Source organism: Uloborus diversus, chromosome 3 (genome assembly GCF_026930045.1).
Source record: "Uloborus diversus isolate 005 chromosome 3, Udiv.v.3.1, whole genome shotgun sequence".
Lineage (NCBI taxonomy): Eukaryota > Metazoa > Arthropoda > Arachnida > Araneae > Uloboridae > Uloborus > Uloborus diversus.
This window is the reverse complement of record NC_072733.1, coordinates 181,664,482-181,684,971: the sequence shown is the minus strand read 5'-3', so window position 1 is coordinate 181,684,971 and position 20,490 is coordinate 181,664,482. Positions and strand designations below refer to the sequence as shown.

Genomic DNA, 20,490 nt, shown 5'->3' with positions numbered 1-20,490 from the left:
TGAGTTTTGCCTATCAAATTTTCTTTGCATTTTTTTTATTAATGTTTTACTTTTTACTCTTTACAATGAATTTATAAAATCAACTTAAAGTATTAGTCAAAATATGAATAATTCTCCAGAGGGGCAGCACTTATGTCTTTGCATGCGAGCGGTCGACCCCTCAGGATCGGCCCAGATGACATGTACAAAATTAGGTCAGTGTGGATACGTCAGGGTCCAAAATTTGAAATGGACCCCAAAATGTAGAAGACTGATTAGGACTGACAGGCTAGCTACAAAGTTTCTCTGGATGACTAAGCAATAGTTTTGTACTTAAACGAATGATGGTTAAAATTACATTAATTATTAACATGCTCCACTTACGTTTTGAGAACAATTTAAGATCATAAATTTATGAATAATAAATGTGTATTTTATTTACACCGAACCGGGCAACCATATTACGGACACCTTACGTGTTCTGAGTTTGCTAAAAGTGTATTTCTATGTCTTTGAATTTATTATTTCGATTTGAAATCAAATAAAAGGTATTATGAATTTGGAAAACGTGTCGCCATCTTTCGGTTCCATCATAAACTTCTCGGTGTAGTAATTTTAAACACTTTTCGCATCTGCAGAGATCGTAGAATTTTCAAATAATGAAAAAAAATATTATTGGTATTTTATTATTTTGGTAGTGCAACCGTTTATTATTTATAAATATCCATTCAAAAGCTTAGAGCATTTTAATTAAAAAATGAATTATTGTATTTTTGGTTTTTCAGTACTTTTGTGCTAGAGTAATTCAGATTACATCTTTTTGTGAAAGAAAAAAAAAATATTTTCAGCAATTTTGTGGAAAAAAAATTTATCAAAATCATTTAAAATTAAATATGCATCTTTCAAAAACTTAAATTTTATTCTGATATAAATTATGGAATAATTCGAGAAACATACCTTTGCTTCATGAAATTTCTAAAAATTACAAATAAATATTTTTGTTCTAAAAAGTAACAATTATGAACAACAACGTTAAAAATCACACAATTTGCAGAAATTGCACACATGTGTTTTGGAGTTACAATGCAAAAATTATATTTCTTCATTACAAAATATCTGAACTTACAGATGTAAAGTAAAGGAAGCCTTCAGATCTAAAAGTTCAGATTTTTATTTTCCCAGTGAAAACCTTGTTGCCCCGAAACTCGTGTACGCTATTTTTCTACAAACTTTGTGGCTATCAACGTTTTTGTTCATGAATTTTACAATATTTAATATATTTCTGCATTCAAGGCTTATATTTGTTTAATGATTTTCTGAAGCTCAGCAGAGCATGTTTTATTCTCTTTTTTAACTCTGTATGTAACTATTTTGTGTTATTTGTGAGTAAAAAAATTTGAACAAGTTCACACCCTTTTTTTAAAAAGCTCATAGCTTAATCTATTTAAATAATTACACTGTTAAAAATTCAGGAAGATTTTCTGGTAATTGTTACTGTAAAATTGCATCGCTAACGCATCGCTGATTTTTACGGTAATTTATACCGGAGAAATAAGCGATCCCAGCGCCAACTGGTTGCTTCGGCCTACCGAGGAAACCGTAAAATTTTACAGTAACATTTGATTTTTACGGTAATAGTTACTGGCAACATGGATGCCAGTAACAATTACCGTAAATTTTCCGGAAAATTTTTAACAGTGTATCAACCTCCCAAAAATACTTCCATGCAATAAGTTTTATTATCTTTCTCCAATTAAGATTTGCATTAATTTAGGAGCTGTCCACAAATGATGTCACGCTTTTACAATTTGTGACAAGGAGAAGGGTAACAAGAAGTGTGACACCAAACCTTTTTTATAAGAATATGTTTATGAGAAACAGCGTGACATGAGGCGAAAAGGGGATGTGAAAGGTGAAGTGTGACGCTTTGTGAAAAAGGGAGGAGGGGGTCAAAAAGTTGAAAAAAAGTTTAACATCATTTATGGACAGTCCCTCGATGATTTTCTGAAACTCAGCAACGCATGGCACACAATCTTTCATTGCTTCTTCATTCCAGATGCGCCCTAAAATCTTTGTGTGATTACTTGGACAGTTTTCAATAAATCATTTTTATGTCCACGTATTTTTATACATAAATTTAACACTATAACTAATGTTTCTAATAATTTTTAAATTGGATTACTTTTTAAGGTATATCATCTGGCAAATTGGTTCGACGCATGACTGACGATGATATTTTAGATAATTCGCTACTCTTTTTCTTAGCAGGGTAAGTGTTTTAAACCTTTTGATCCTACTTGAGCGGAAAACTAAATAAAATAGTAAGAAAATTAAGTAACTGAAACCATAGAGTAAGCTAAATTATTCGCAAAATATCATTAAGCAAAAACACTAACTAACCAATTGATAAATCTAATAATAATAATAATAATAATAACAATAATAATAAGTGGAGTTAAAATAAGAAAATGAAGGATTTTAAAGTAGGTTACTGAAGCCGGAAAAGCATATTCTTCATGCTTTGATTTGAACGATTTTTGTGACTTTTAAACCCAAAAGGAGGAAAAGAGTGAAAAAAAAATATAAAATAACATAAAGGTAAAAAACATTAATGATAATAGCGTTCGTAATCTTGTAGAAAAATTTTTTTCGTCACACTTCCCGTTCAGTTAGTCATATTGGACAGATACAAGTTTGTCATCAAGAAATTTTGACTCAGAATATGCCAATAGAATGATCCGTTAATAAGAAGTCATCAAGGTTGGTCTTACACAGTTCAATATATATACGAGCAGTTTGAAAACTGCATCGTACATTAAAAACTACGGACAAAATTACACTAGAAATTAAATTTGTGCATTAGAAACTGAAAATAATGCAGGACAAGGACTTTTAATGTATTTTTCATTTTTCTTTAAACGAACAGCTAATAGTTTGTACTTATGCATTGGACAGCTTGATTTGAAATTTACACATATAATTTTTTAATAATGTAAAATAACTAATGGAGAGTAAGATTTTTAAATTCCTCTCTTCTTTCCTTAAATTTTGTTGTTAATTAAGATCTGATTTGCGGAGCTCTAAAATAACCGGAGGTAAACAGACCTCACAAAACCTCAGTCCATCAAATAGTGGCAGAAAAATAAAAATAAAACAGAAATGATAAAATAAGAGCAATATTTTTCAGCATCTTTATATAACCTTCGTTCACTAAAATCATGAGAAAATTCAATTAAGCATTCATATCAACGTCCGATTTATTTATACTGCACATGCTTACCTAAAATACGTTACTTGCAACGAAATCTCTAATGAGCGCAAACTTTCATTACATACATTCATATAACATACATTTTTCAGGGGCAATCCTCTACTTGTATCACTTCTTTCAGTCATTCAAAATTTTGATTTTCAAAAAATTTGCAGTCATTTCATCCTACTTTCTTTTCTTTTCTTTTTTTTTATGTTTGAATAAGACACTTATTAACTTGCATTGCTTTTACACACAGTATTCTATGCTTTACTCAAAGCATTGCAGGAGTGGCGTTAAGTCTTAGATACGGGTCATTTATTGCATCTAATGAAATTTTCTGGTTGTATCATTTTTATGGAAGAGCTTGGGCCTTCTCAAATTTAGACTTTTAGGTAAAAGGGGTGTAATTCTAACTTGACCGAAAGAAACTCCAGATTTTATCGAGTGCTAAAGTGCGAGCATCCACACAAACCTTATCTAACGAGAAGACATATTTGTTTGAAAAAAAAAAAAACAACTACAATATTGCAGTGCTGTCTCTAAATTTTCCGATTCGACAAACAAAATTTGCCTATTAAAGAAATTATTTGGGAGGTCACTCAGGGGGGTCAGGGGCTCCCATCGGAGCACCTCTAATTAGAGAAAAATCAGTTGAATTGGTTCAAATGTTATTCAAATCCCGCAATAGCTGTATTCATTTAAATGATTAACAATAAAATAAAGTTTTGTATCGAAGAAGTATCTCGCAGCATATTTAAATGCATCGTATTTCTTTGTAAACAAGATGCTTCATTCTATTTATTTCATGCACGCATTCCGTTAATTTTTCCTAATATTTTCACTTGCATTGGACACCAGGTATGAAACAACGAGCACTGCCTTGGCATTTACGACTCATCTTCTACTTCATCATCCTGAAGTTCAGGAAAGAGCTAGAGAAGAAGTTCTTGAACTTCTGAAGAATGAGGTAATCAAAGTGCTTTTATTTATTAGGAATGCTTAAAATCAATGTGGTTATTAGATTTGTTTCAAGAAATTTCAAACTGAAGCTGTTAGTATCCAAAACCATCAGGTGATGATGAATTTCTAGTGATATGTAGCTGGAAAACTGGTTTTTGTTTCATCTTTTCTCTCTTTCCTTTGAATTAAAAAAAAAAAATCTGGTGAGCATGTTCTGGAATACGGCGACTAATTTTGACATAATATTCGACAATGAAGAGAAGTGTTTATGAAATACTGAGATTATAGTTGTTAGTTTTTTTTAAAGCAAAAAGATTAAATACTTGACACCTGAAACGATCCGCAGTTGGAAAGAAAGCTGGGGCTGTGAGTCAAACGGATGTCTGCCATTTTACATGGTAAACTGTTACTTAACACTGCGCTGCAAATACATCAAATGACGATGTCAGTTCCGTCGATTATTATCAGAACTATGAAAAATGCTAGCGGCATTAAGGTAGTGAAAATGTTCGTGAAAACTCGTCTTATATTTAATCACTCTTCTGCGGTTGTATCTTGCGCCAACCGATAACGTCAAAAGCGAAGTTAATCAATATCTGAAATATGCATTCTTTAACACTTGATGGAGTATACAGCACTGTTTGTGTATTTATCACTGACAGTTTTTATGTAATTTAATGTTTCGTGAGCAACGTCATGACACTGACGAATTCAGCGCAGTATCCTAGAACGGAAGAGTAAAACTTATCCTGCATCAATAATAGATTAACACAATTTCAGAATTTACTCAAAACGGTTTGAGTACCATTTAATATATGTTCCTAATTATAAAAACTATTCGCTGTTTTTTTATTTTTTTTATTATATATTTCAACTTCAGGAATTTTTTTGTGCATTATAGGCTATAAGAGCAAGTCTTAGCACTTTAAAAGTCACTAAAACCAGCCAACGAAACATTCTAACCTACTTGAAGATTGAATGTGTCATAGCTCAAGACTCACTGAGCTCTGAATAGGGATTGGTTCACAGAAATAATGGTGGCGTCTGAAATTCACAACAAATAAATAAGTTTCATCTATACTCTGAGACTTATTTTCATTAGTAGAACTAGTCGTAATACTTTAGCAAAACGTCCTTTGGATCATTCCACAGAAATGTCAACCTCAACGTCAGAAATGTTTTTTCCACGAAGCCTTAATTGCGACCTATCATTTCATTCAGCATACTTTCTAGTACATAAATCCAGTAACAGTTTGCAAAAATTTCATTCGGTGTTTTTCTTCTGGCTCTAAACGTGCGAGGTTGTAGAAAAGGCTTAGCATGTGCAAAAAACATGCGTCTAAGTTTTCTTGTGTAATATAAAATTTTTTGAAAATATTTAAAAGAACTAAGTTTATTCCAAATGATTAGATGTTGGCCCAATAAAATTGACTGTTCTTTTTGCATACATTATAAGATAAGTATTTTAATTAGTTTAGTTATTTCACCGAAAATATTTACGTTACGTTAGTCACGAAAATGTACTATTTTCTGCTTAAAAACTAAACCAGATGATTGAACCAAACAGCACTTTTTATTTTCTTACATATGTGTCATATCTACTTAAAAAGTGCAAAATATTTATTTTATTATCAGTAGATATAAAATAATTAGTGTGACTAACATAACATTTGAGCTGTGACTAACGTAACAGTTTGCATGTGACTAACGTAACATTTTAAAAATGACTGCTAATATTATTTAATTTAATGTACATTTTCATGAACAATTTTTAATATGTAGGCATTCTATATTGATTAAAAATATAAAGGGTGAAAAATACCAGTAATATGGCACTGTAGACCTTCTGGTTTACTTAGAAAAATACTTTTTTAAAGGTCTTTATAAAGATACTTCCAATTTAAAGAATTATTAAAAAAAGAAAAAAAAGGTGAGTAAAGCAAAATGAGTACTCTGCTGAATGTGCATTCAACACAAGAATCCAAGCTTAAGAATTAAGATAACAGAAATACAGTCTTAAGCAAGGAGAACGTCTCTATTTTTTAGAAAATACATCTCCATCTATTATTAAAATGAAGTAATGGCTGCTCGTTGGAAAATATTTGAAGATGTTGCATGATACAGTGACAATAAGTGTTGTTGCCATATATTTCAGAAAATGCAAGAATGTTCATTTAGAAATTCAAACATTTGCGGTGATATCTGGAATTAAAATGCATTCTGCAAAAACGTTCGAATATTTTTTTTTTCAATATTACATTTTATAAAAGGAGGCGCAGCACTATTCGTTCGATGAATCACTAAACCTTAAAATATAATATGCCATTGAATAGTACTACGGAGTTTCTTATGACGATAACTAGTATATCGGCAGAATGCTAGAATTCGGTGAAACTATCAACTTGCATAAAGTTAATATTTTAAAAGAGAGATATTTAGGATTTAATTAGCCCAAGAATTATGTTATTCAGTTTGTAAAAGCAGTTTTTTTTAATTTCTTTTATTTTTTTCGTACATTCAAATTGAGTTAATTGAAATGAATCCTTCCAATCAATTTCTTACACTAATATAGAAAAAAAGTAAAGAAGAAACCATATTACAACACAAAACGGGGTTCCTAAAAAGTTTGAAACTAAAATATAAGAGCAAGAAATTAGTTATAAAAAGTTTTTTATATGCATTCATTGCTTGTTATTCGATGGTTACGTTAGTCACGGTACGTTAGTCACACACAGTTTTTCGGAAAAGTACCATTTAGGGCCAAAAAAGGTTCATCTGTAACAAATCTGTAGTAGAATTTTAAAAATAGATTGTTTACCTCTTACAAATATATCGGCCAATTTTAAATGCCCGCGTAAGTTTCAGAAAAATTTGTATCGTAACATAAGCATTGTTTCTTAGGGTTGCAAAAATGTTACTTTAGTCACGATGCCTTTTTTGGTGAAAAAACACCTGCCAGCGCTTATTTTGCTTCAAATTCTTGGTAGAAATGAAAAATAGTCACCTTGTACATTTTAAATCTGCATATTAAAACAAAACTCATTTATTTTTACTCCCGGTGTAAGTAAAAAGAGTTTGAAAATCAGCTGCGAATGTTACGTTAGTCACAATGGAATGACCCCTTTGCTTATCAATTGATTCCGATTTTTTTACCAATGGCAAATTTTTTGCCCTGTAACAGTATGGCACATTTATTGTCATCAGTAGAGTCATCATATTTTAAACTTTTTAACTATATTTTTTTTCTCAAAACAATTACACAATTTGTTTCCACAATATTTCTCGTAGACAATTTTTTATGCGTTAGTACCCCAACTTGTCCCAAATTTAGAGCGTATTTGCAATTTCTCAAATTTATGAACAAATAAGGTACATTGAATTAGCATAGTGGAAATGAATTTGCACAAATGAGGTACAATCACATAGCTGAGAAGATACGGACTAATGCCACTCAGTTAAAGAGGGTAGCTAAAGTTATTTCCACACTTTAAAAATTGCATATTTTTTCGAAATTTTCAAAATAATTAAATTTACCTATAAAGCTATTGCATCAACGTTTAACTCACATCGCTTCAAAAGACTTTTTCTGCCTAACTGAATGTATAACATATTTGGAATAAGATATTTAATAGTAACGCCTCCGTAACTTATACCTTCTCTAAAAGTTGGAAAATAAGTTATCTACTAACTAATTATTTAAGCAAAGAAAGTGGTGAAAAACATTAATTAAAATGTTTAAAATATTTTAGGTTAATTTGCCAAAAGCGTAATCAGAAATTCACCTTCATGAGACTAATTAGGTTTTACTTTTAGGGTCAGCTTGATTATTATTCAGTAAGTAAACTGGAATATTTGGATCAAGTACTACATGAAGGGTTGCGAATGTATCCTCCAGTACATTTGTGAGTATTTATTTGTGAGTTTTTGTATTTATTTTGTGTACATTTGAAACTGTTGTAGGATTATGATAACAGCAAGTACCCTCTTAAACCTTGCTGCCATCCCAGCTCTCTCATCCTTGCTTGCCCAATCTTGCTGCCTGTTCTGTATAGGGACTTGGCCATATCTGGGGTGAATTTGCCCATTTTTCAAAGGTTACAATAGTTAGTATAATTTCTGAAGCTTGACTATAAACGTAAGTAATCAGAGGGATAATAAAACTTTCATTCAGTTCAACTAGCGATCTTTTACGGTAAAGTTGTGTAGTTTCAAAAAGGATACAAAGTAACATTTGAAAAGTGAGCAAATTATCCACGGAAAAGGCAAAGTCACCATCAACAATAAACAACCTAATGGATCCCTTAAACGCTATTTGTCGGGTTTTTTAAACTTACTTGAAAACAATGTCATATAGCTTCGATAAAATCTGATGATATTCATCATCAGCTATGTGATATATTCGAAGGCAAAAAAAAAAAATCTATAAAAAAAGTCGGATGCAATTTTTGCTGACAAGAATTTTTCCACTACAGGAGGCTATTGTAATCTGGCTTGTTTTATATCCATTCAGATATTTCTTTTCTTTTTTTTTTTTGGAAAGAGGATTTTTGCTCATCGTCTGATTTAATTTCATTTGAAAAAAAAAATCTTGATGCCCTTATGAAGTACAATATTGAAATTTGCAACATTTTCGAAAAGACACAGGATATCTTTCAAGCAATAACCTTTTTAGCTACGTTTTCGGTGTCATTTACATTTGTATGGTTTCATGCTTACAGATGGATAATTTTGGGCAAATTACACCCAGAGAGCATATTGCATACACACCCAGAGAGTTATTTCTTTATTTCCTCCAGAAAAATTAAGGCGAAAAAAGAAACATCCAGCATCCACCACCCAACATCTAACATCCAGCCCTTGACAATCATTTGAATTTTGTCGTCTTGAATTTAAATTATGTTTTTAGCAATCACGAATTGCGATAGGGCTTGGGTTTTCTGTTTCTACAAATCGCTTCTATGGCAATTATAATTGAATCGGTTTTAGTTGAAAGGGTTTAAGAAAAAGTGATTAAATTCCGAAAAACATAATTTGAATTTAAAACGCGAAATTTCAAGTTAATGCCAGCATCTGGATGCTGAACGTTGTGTGCTGGATGCTATTTTTGTCGAAAGAGGACTGTGGAAAGTCGAGAGGGGGTCGGATAAAAATCAAGTCACTTCCGAGGGATATGGAAGCTATCATCGCCCAGGAGAAGCACCCTCGCGCGGAGGCCGGTGGACCTCAAAAGTGACCAGGAACTTTAATGAATCTTTAATAACTTGTGATATTTTTTTTTCTGCAGTTAATATACAAATTAAATGAACATTCGTGATAGATTCGACAGAGATATTGACGCGACTGAGAAGCTGAAATGAAAGATGGCGCTTAAGTACTTAAATCTTAATATATGTAACTGAAACTACGAAAAAAAATTGCAATTGTGGCACATAAATTAGCGAATAATAAGAAAATATAAGAAAAACAATTATGCAAAAAAAAAGTTTATTTGAATTTTGACCTCTTGAAATCAAATTATGTTTTTCGCAATCACGAGTGTGTGTGTGTGTGTGTGTGTGTGTGTAGGCATGTGTGTTTATGTGTGTGGGGGTATGTGTGTTTGTGGGCAGGTATGAGTGTGTGGGTAGTTGTGTGGGTGAGTGTTTGTGTGCGTGAGGGCGGGGTATGTGTGTGTAGGCATATGTGTTTGTGTCTGTGTGCAGGCATGAGTGTGATGAGTGTGTGGGTAGTTGTGTGTAGGTGTCTGTATGTATGTGTATGTGTCTGTATGTATGCGTGCGTGTATATGTATGCGTGCGTGTGTATGTATGCGTGCGTGTGTATGTATGCGTGCGTGTGTATGTATGTGTTTGAGTGTGTGCATGTGTTTGTGTATGTGTGTGTAGGTGTATGTATTTGTGTGTGTGTGTGTACGTGCGCGTATGTATGCGTGTAAGTGTAGGATATTGACGCAACCTGGAGACGGTTTTCGCTATAGGAGCAGATTCGTGAGGAGCCGGTCGACGGTGATGCTGCAGAGGGTGCTGGTGGGAAAATAAAACTATAGCACATCGAAACAGTCAAGTGAGAACAATAAGCAATCGTGATTGCTCAAAAAAAAAGAAGAAGAAGAAACGTAAATACTTGAAAATTTCAATATGAAAATTAAACAGCAACTGATTGAACTCCCGCTCATCAGACGCCATGTAGATGAATGATTGGCTATATGAAAGTATCTGATTCGTATGTAAAACTGTGATCAAAGTGAAAAGTTAAATAATGTTTTAGTAATAAAACGAAAAGCATAATTCCCTAACAATAAGAAGTAAAATCTTACAAAAAATATTACATTCAAAATACAAATAAGAATAAAATCGAACATATTTAGTTAAAAATTCAAAAATGTACAAGTTAAGTTACAAGTACCAAATTAACCTGCTTAAAATCCTCCTAAAACGAACGGATTGACGATTGAAATGACGAACTTCTTTTCAAATTATGTAATTCATTCATTAGATTCGTAAATCGAGAATGCAGTGAAGACATGCAACTGGGAAACTTCCGTTTAAAGAAAGGATCCAATATCCAAGTTCCTGTCTTCAATTTGCATAGAGATCCTGATCTCTGGGAAGATCCGGATGAATTTAAACCAGAAAGGTAAAATACAATTTATAATACATAGACGAACATCATTGATTTATTTTTACATTTCAGAGAATTGTACAATAAATGTTTTTTCATGATGTAAACTTTGAAACTTTAACAAAGAAATCATATACAACCTGTGAAGTATTTTATTGTTCGAATTTAAATTAAGACGCCTCCAAATTTTATGAGTAAATTTACTTAGAAAGCAGTTTGGAAAGCTTTGAAACATTTTTGAAAGTAGAGGAATATGGGGCAAAGTGAAATGGTGAAATATTTACTCTGCTTTTAGCTCCACCTATCAGGTATTATTGTAACTATGATGTACCATATGTAGTCTGTTAAAGTCAGGAAAAAATACCGCCGAAGATTAAAGCGTTTGGTAATACAGGCAATTTTTAAAAAATGATACTCATATTGTAATATTTTATTTTAAGTCAAAAATTATTTTTGTCACTATAAAATGATAAAGTTCTTACTAACATTTCAAATATCAATTGAGAACTAATAATATTCAGTGCAGTAAAAATTTAGTTAATATTGAGCTTATTTGTATTTTAAATAAATTGTACAATTACATGTACATTACATGTAAAGTACATGCGGGGCAAAGTGGATGGGGCAAATAGAAATAGTTTCTTTCATTTACTCACTCAATCACTTAGCGTATTACCCCGCATAATCCGGCATGCTGCAAAATTCGGAGGTCACCAGATTTTCAATAACACATGCCCGATCCTTTCCGGCATGCCGGAAAAATCGCGGTTAGGGGAAAAAAATATGTATATATGTGTTCAGCTAAAAAATGAATAAAAGTTCTTTTTCTATCTTATTAATATTAATAAACAGTTTAATTTTGTAAAAATATTTACTGACAATGTCATCTGTTATTTTAACAAGAAAAATAATGTTTAATAACGAATAATTTTATAAAAATCAAATTAAAACTAAATAAGCAAATATTTAAGCAGTAAGTTGCCGCCCCTAAACCAGTGTTAAAGAATTTACAATAGCTATTCAATTAACAAAAATTAAACTTACCTCTCTAAATTAACGTAAAATAATTTATTAAAAAACTTATTAACAAATCGCATTAACGATGATTGCTTCTGAATTGATTACTTTATAGTCAAATAATGAAATCCATTAATAATGACCTACCATAAATAACAAGCACTTTTTTTTTTTGAAAGAAGGTTACTTTCGATATTTATTAATTTTTTTCCTTACAGTGGTTTGCTTTCTGATTGGAACTGAAAAGGGAAATTTACTTTTGTTTTGTTGCAAAATAAACCTCGAATTATCGGTTCGATGCTGGGAAATTCGAATTTTCCGGCATGCAGGTCAACCTCACGTTTTTCCGGCAGGCCGGATAATGCGAGGTAATACGATAATATAAATCACTCACATTTTCATTAATTAATTAATTAATTAATATTCCTTCATTCAGTAATTCATTTATTTATTCATTCATTTACTTATTTTCTGATTCATTCAGTCTTTTACTCACTTATTTTTTTTTTTCATACATTGATTTATTTATTTAATTACTAGCCGCTTGCGGCGACCAGCTGGTCCGCCTTTTTACGCAATTCGCTTTTTTGCGCCAGGGTTGCCGCCTTCGGCGGCTGCTTAGACAATTTAGCGACGGTATTAATCAATGTTTTTCTCTATATAACAATATTATCATTCGCGTTTTTACGCCAATGTTGACTTCTTCGGAGGCTGCTTAAAAAAAATTGTCGATGGTATTAATCAACCTTTTTCTCTATACATCAATATTAACATTCGCCTTTTTACGCCAAGGTTGCCGCCATCGGTGGCTGCTTAAAAAAATTTTGTGTTGAATAATGTATTTTCTAGATTTATCTCCCGTTATGTCCTTTGGAATATTTTTCAGGGAGGGGATGCACAAAAGGCATACTCTTCATGCAAATTTTGTCGGAAAATAACAAAAAGCATTTCCACTTTTATGTGAAAGCATTGTTTTTTCAAAGTCATGGTGTGTGTGGGGGGTGGGGGGGCTATTGATCCCCCGTTGAAGTTCCTCTATTTCTTACTGTCCATCTACTGTATCCACCTCTATATTTGTCCACTTTTCTTTCTCTCTATTTATCTATCTATCTATACGATCCATGCATATCTACCTCTGATAGTAATTAACAATCCTTTTTATGTAAAAAAAAAACATTTTTGGCCCACTTAATATCATTTTTCTATCTACCAAACATAACACCAATCCCTACAAAAATCATGCAAAAAAAAACGCGAGCTTTATTTACTTAAAATTACACGCAAAAAAAGGCTCTATGTTCCCTGTAGTGTCCAAAAAGCAGCGCTTGCAAAAGTTAAAAAAAAATCACCGCTTTTATTGAATTAAAATGCGCAAAACTATTTGACCAAAAATAAATATAGCAAACAGTCCAGAAAAAAAAAAGTTGGAAAAATCAAGATCTGAGAAATCTCTGAACGTTAAAAAAAAAAAAAAAAAAGTGAAGAGAAAGCAAACGATTTCAGTTAGGTCACGTGATGAGGAAGTGCGGAACTCAGCCGGCAATGCTTACAGGTCGCGTCGCGTTCTGCATTTAAAAAATTGTAAAAAAAAAACTTTTGCGTATTTTTAAAAACTTTTTTCTTCTGAAGGGGGCGGAATGTTTTTACTATTACCAACTAAAGTTTTGGAATCGAGAGCTCAATACTTTTTGCAGGATAGGTTTCGAAAAAAACTAAACCCAGAAAAAAATGCAAAATAAAGGTTTTTTAAAAAATTTATAAAAAATGCAAAAATTGCAATATCTTCAAAATTTTTTCAATCATCATATTTAAAACTAAATTTCCTACATTATAGTACAAAAAATATTTGTGTGGTGCGATTGGTTCGGGGTCTGTGAGATAAAAAGTACTAAAAAGTGCAAAAAAACGCATAAAACATTAAATAACTTTTCTTCTAATAAAAATATCAAAAATCGAAGCCTGAGGTGCACTTTTTCAGCAAAAACTGCACCAGTATACCAAATTTCATCTTTCTAGGCCTTACCGTTTTCCCGGGATGCGCGCCACAAACACACACACACACACACACACACAAACATCTTATTTTATTATATGTATAGAAGAAGATATGTATAGATAGAAGAAGAGGATAGATATATAAGAAGATTCGTTTATTGTTTCATTATCTTTTCATTTATTCATTCAATCTTTTACTTACTGATTTTTTGATCAAAAATATGTTTTATAATCGAATAGAAAATATTTCATTAGAAAAATATTTTATTTTTCACTTTGCCCCATAAAAAAAGGGAAAAATTTTCCACTTTTTTTTTTTTTTGAAGACTCATATTTACAGTCAAAAACAAAAAATACCGTTTCAACGCAAGTTTTATCATAAAATACAATGTTCTTTCTTTATGTACTGTAATGTTCAAAACAAATTTCTGATTAGTTCATTTTGAAAAACTCAGTCATCTTAACTATTTCACTTTGCCCCACATTCCACTACTATCATGAGGCTGTTAAAATTCAATCACCTTTCACCTCCAACTAAGTTTATTTAATTAATCTTTGAAAAATATCTAGTACTAGAATTTAGCTAAGAGACCATTGATGAGTCATATATATTAATTCTCAAACGTGTTTTTTTTTCCCCCGACAATGCCACAACTTCTTCAATAACTCATTCAAAAGTAAAGTATATTTTCAAAGATTGTCTCCCCTGCTTTAGGCGAAAAATAAAGAGACAACTCATATAATGTTGGTTTTCTAAGAAAAATCGAATTCTTCTGTTTTTTATTAAACATTTTGTTAGTGCATAGCACTCCGCGAAGGAGGTTTCATTAGTTCAGGTGGTTAAAGCATCGTACTAATAACACGATGGTCATAGGTTCAATCTCCGATAGGCCAAGAAAGGTCGGTTTTGAATGACTTTTTTTCCTTCGCAGAAATATGACCCAAAAATTGCTTGAAAATCGGCATAATAAAGAACCATTCGACTAAAAAGCTGCTACTTTATCTCGAATTTATTTTTTTATCATTACTTTCAATGTTACACATACATTCGAGGAATTATTTTTCTTCTAGTTATTCCCTAGGGGTTCAAAAAAATACATCATTTCATGGCATTTATGCCATTTGGAGCTGTTCCTAGAAAAAGTGTTGTAGTGCGATTCTCTCTTACGATTATATTACTTTCAATCTTAAATATAAATTCTTTCGATTATATTTTATTACAGATTTGCTCCAGAGAACAAAAGTAAAATTCATCCCATGGCATTTCAGTCATTTGGAGCTGGTCCCCGAAATTGTGTTGGAATGCGATTTGCTTTAATGGAAGCGAAATTGGCACTTGCTAAGTTACTTGCCAAGTACAAACTCAAAGCTTGCGCAGAGACAGATACAGTAAGTAACAACTGCACTTTTTCTTTTAAATAACGATTATAGTATAAAATTACATTCGTATATGCACCATTGCAGATCCAAACATCATATCAAGAGTTTGATAATATACATGCAAATTGCATTTTCAATACATGCATATGATAATCATATTTTTACGACAACGTACAAATTGCGAAAATTAAGTCGAAAGTCGCATTTTTTATTTCATCTGTACAATTTGAACGCATAAATGATAGATAATAAACATATTGTCTCATAATGTGTCCTTAACGTTCCTATTTATTGACTTGTTTGCTTTAAAAGATAGCGAATAAATGGTCTCGTATTTCTGGAGGGTAAAACAAACAATATCGCACCCCGGCAATTAAGCGACACAACTAAAAAAAAAGTATTGAAAAAAATCTAGTTTTTACGCAATAGTAGTTTTAAGCGATTTAGTCTCAAATATCACAAAATGTGCAAAAAATTATAATGTGATGCTTACTGGTTAGTTTTTGTTGCATGGTTGCCCATATGCAAAATTTTAACGGGGACTCAGGTATTTTCCCCGTGGTTTTGCAGGATATTTTCCATATAGAAACCGATTTCAGTACAGATTAGAGTTATCAAAGCTTGACCATTTTTAACAACTTATTTACTAATGGCTGGAGAAGAATTTTTTTTACATTTTTGCAAAGAAAAAAGTACTAAGAGCAAGGAAGTTCTAATTTCTACGGGAGGGGGGGGGTGCTTGAGCCTCCACTTGCTCCATCCCCATATGGGCGCCTATGTTTTGTTGTCTAAATCAATGATGCATACTTAAAGTTCAAAACAAATTCTTGTAAATTAAGAAATTTTGAAGTATATGTCATTATATTTATTATATCGTTTTTACGCCACCACGCATCAGTTAAGTAAACTAACTTCGCGCATGTTTTGTGGAAAGAAAGAGCATTAAATTTAGATTTTAAATCAATAGTTGGTACTAATTTTCCAAAATTTTAGAGCACGATTTTTCCTTGCCGGGGTGCGATATAAATATGGTGGTAAGCCAATGTTGAATAACAATATTGCAGGCAAAATGAGCTTCTTCATGTGCCAGATAAAAATCTGCACATTCGTATTCATATCTAGTAATACTGAAGAGAGTACATACATTTTAAACTTAGATGTCAAACACGTGTTTAGATAATTGCTCCAAATTGAAAGCAGCTTGAGCACGACTCCATGAACCTGAGAAATGACTTCAGAATGTTACGCCATGTTGTTTTTCAAGATTTTACCAGTCTCACAAATTTGCACTTTAAAAATACATAGTTGGAAAAAGAAAACAGAAAATGCAATAAAAGTTTTACTATACCTTTTAAAAATTCCGTTATGTGTCGAATTGGATTTGCTGCCATTAAACAAAAGTCGGTGCAAAGCATTTTTCTTGTAAATTGGTCTACTCCACGCTTAATTGAGATACATAAAAAAATAAAGGTAATAAACTATTTCTTTTACGTGTTTAGCTATTTTCAAAGTCATCGGCAAACTGTGAAAACAAACTTCTTTGAGATAACATTCGTCTGCTGCTAAGCAACCAAGTCAATAAGAGGGTAGTTGCCAATCGGAGAATTAAGACTTCCGTTATAACTATCTAACGCTATTTTAATTAATATTATAGACATTATACCGTGCTCCACAGCTAGTACTACACTACACAGGTATCACCATTTCAGAATGAAATTTACATCACAAAGAGATGGAAATAACATCCTGATTGATGACAGTAGTCGAGCCCGCGAGTAGGCAGCTGTCGGAACTTGCACTTCCAACCATTCGGTTACGAAGTCTCTTTAAACTATTCAACGAAGGAGCTTTCGATCTTCAACCTAAAAATTAATGCATAGTTAAATTAGATAATCTAATCATAGATTAAATTACATATCTATGCTGATATTAACGGTTCCGTTTTTGGACTTTCTGCTTATAGTTACATGAATCAGAGTGAGCTTGCACATTGGCACAATCGGTGCAGTAAAGAGGGACGTTGTTTCTGGATTAAATTTCTTTGTCTTGGTGATGTACACATCTTTCCACTCTATATTTAGATCCATCTGTCATTAATTGATTCCCTCATTTATTACTTTATTTATTCATTCATTAGTTACTTCATTTATTAGTTATTCGTTCATTTGTTCAAAACCGTTGTTTGTAATCAAATCGTAAATGTTGCTTTGGAAAAATATTTCAGTTGCAACTTTATCCCATAAATGGGTAAAAGTGATAGTTTTCGACTTTTATTTGAAAGTACAAATTTACTACCAAAAGTAAAAATTAAAATGTTGATATAAGTTCTGTTGTAAAACTAGTTGTAAACTCTTTATGTGCTATAGTTTTCAGACAAAATTTCCAATTTGTTCGCTTTGAAAAATGTAACTGATGTTAAATATCTATCTCATTTTACCTCACATTTCCCAACATATTTTTAAGTATTTTTGAAACGAGGAAGGTACGTTTCAATAACTGTTACAGATAATTTTTACCCAATGGATTCTATCAATTGGACTGATATATTCTTTACGTAATTTTAGAGGTCATGTATCCAATATCACAAAATGTTTTTAACTGCGTCATTACTGGAGATTAAGTAGAAAACTTTTCATAATTAGCTTTCGTCTTAAGTGAATGTGTATAAATATTTTTTACCTGCATCACAAATAAGATACTGCATGCATAAATAAATTCTGTAATACTGCGGCACTATTCTAATGCTGCTCCTCATTACTACAAACCAATCCTAAAACTAAATTACTATACAAGTTATTTTTATTATTGTTTTATTGTTATTTTTAAGGGGCGGGATTCTTTCGCTATCTTATGTTTCCAAATTAAGGGAAAAAAATCTTCCTTTTAAATTCATTCCTTCTTATATCCATAAACCATGTTTAAATTTATTTAAATCACATTTGCCATAAATCTCTTTTTTCTATTTCTCACAAAGGTATTCTTACAACGCTTGCACTATAGACTTTTAGACATCGTTTTAAAAGTGCAAATTTTCCACCATATCTACGTTATACTACAAGTACATTGTAGTAAATAAAAAGGGGTCTTAGTTTACGGAACTACTTCGCGTTTGAAGTATAAATACATTGTTGCAAATACTTCACTTACGGTTATTTTTACATTAGATTCTTTGACGAGTATTTTTCATATTTTCTTTCAAATCATGTGTAGCAGATTATTACTTGTTTCCTATTATTTAAAAGAAAATAACGTGACATGTAAAATTATTAGCAATTCCTCTTAAATGGCTAATAAATGACACACAAATTCGAGTCTTAACTTTCACTGCCACCTTTCATACAAGCAGCTAGGTTTCAGATGTAAGCAATAAATTTGCTTCCATTTTGTAGGATGATCTATTTTTAAACGAATAAATAAAAATTATTAAGTCGCTACACAAAATAAAAAAGCGGTTATAAACTTGCGCTTTATTTATGTTTAATTGTTCTTCGCATGAATTGTAAGGCAATGTAAAAATAAGTAGATATTGTTTTGAAACTCAAGAGCAGAATTCTTAGAGGAACTATTAAGTATATTTACAGTTATTTAGCATTGTGCTATTTCAATTATAATTAATCATAATGCTGTTTCGTTTATATAATTATTGTGTAATGACATCTCATTAATAATTATCATAGTGCCGTTGCATTTTCGACTTACTATCATCTTCAATTTCCTCATGATGGTTTATTATTCACGTTTTTGTTATTACCAATTATATGAGCAAGTAAAGTAAACACACCAGTAGTGGCCAGTGCTTCACTAATTGCCACTTCAAGGTTCAAACTGCACTAGTAGTAGCCACAGTGAAGTATATTTTTGAGGGGTCTACAATATTAACCTCTCTTGAAACTCAATGAGCGTATCACAGCCCAACTCTTCCTTAATCGTCCCATTTTCTAAAATTGCCAGAATTTTAATTTGTTCAATTTTTGGTCCATTGTTTCTCTAAGCCTCAAATTTGATCCAAAAGTGGCCACTCCAAAATCTGAAAATTTCAGTTGTAGCCATCTGACACTCTCTCGTCCGAAGAATTACATTATTTACTTTAAATTCAAATAACTGACGAATAAAATTAATGCAATATAATACTACAGTTACATTGAGTATACCAATATATTAATCACATAATTATTGTTCATTTATTTCTTCAAAGCATAGAAGTGGCCACTACTGGTGTGGTTATCTTACTGTAACCTTGTAGGATTAAAAGAACTCTGTAACAAATTTTGTATACTAAAATAGACTTTCTTTAAAATTTTAGGAGCCTGTGACTTTAAAGCTTGCTTTTGCATCAATGAAACCGAAGCATGGAGTATTTCTGAAGGCAATACCACTTTAAAAAGGATTGCATAAAAGACATTAACGCATGTTGGAACTTAATGTTGACTCGCAAAAGTGTGTGTCTAATTTATTCGTCATAACTCACCTCAGCTGAATTATTATAATGAACTTTATTCTAATTCTACATTAAGCAGAAAAGAATCACAGAAAAACTTCACAACATTTAGTTTCTAAGCAACTTTTGAGTTACATAAGTTTTCTAGTTAAAAATATTGCTTTTAAGTAAAATGAAATGTAAACGTTTGTAAAAAGTTAAATCAATGTAAAAACACATTTCTTTAAAATAACTATTTTTCACGTTAGTTTTTAAAATTACGTTACATTCTGGTGTATTTTTCCAATTGCAAAAATATCATATTCGTTAGTATTTTACCAAGTCTTGAAGTGTTTGCAATAATATACTAAAATGAAATAGTTTAATGTATTTAAATATTTTGCTTGCTTTCAAATGTTGATGGAAGAAATTTATTTATTAAAGCAAAACATATTTTAAAAGCATTACTGATTACATTAAAAATGAATTAATTTAGTATAACTGCGAATCGTAAACTAATGCATATTTAAAAAAATATTTTACGTATTTCCAGGTGAAATAATGTAATAAAATATATTTTTCACTAAAATGTCTTTTTACTTTAACGAAAAGAATCTTGTAGTTCAAAATGTTGAAACTTGTAATTATCCCCTGTGTACAATAATTGTATGAAACCTGAGAATGAGCATAAGGGTTTTAGAAAAACAAACAATAATGCAAATAGCAAAAAATATTTATTTAGTTTTCTTCACTACAAATCGCAATTGCTATTTAGCAGTTAGCGTAAAAATATCACTTACATTTTCTTAAATATCTTGCTAAAATACAAAACGAATAAGACAAACTTTCACCTTATTTGATAAATAAA

At 31.4% G+C, this 20,490-nt stretch overlaps 1 protein-coding gene across 1 annotated transcript in view; it reads left to right on the top strand.

Annotated features, from left to right (window-relative positions):
* The window catches only part of LOC129219321 (cytochrome P450 3A24-like), a 43,516-nt gene extending 23,030 nt beyond the window's left edge, over positions 1–20,486 (top strand). The window contains exons 9-14 of the mRNA XM_054853674.1: positions 2,170–2,248; positions 4,091–4,199; positions 8,006–8,094; positions 10,688–10,828; positions 15,049–15,214; positions 19,509–20,486. Of these exons, the coding sequence (XP_054709649.1) occupies positions 2,170–2,248; positions 4,091–4,199; positions 8,006–8,094; positions 10,688–10,828; positions 15,049–15,214; positions 19,509–19,586 (662 nt within the window). The 3' untranslated portion in view covers positions 19,587–20,486. The remainder of the gene's footprint in view (positions 1–2,169; positions 2,249–4,090; positions 4,200–8,005; positions 8,095–10,687; positions 10,829–15,048; positions 15,215–19,508) is intronic.
* Positions 20,487–20,490: the final 4 nt, after the last annotated feature.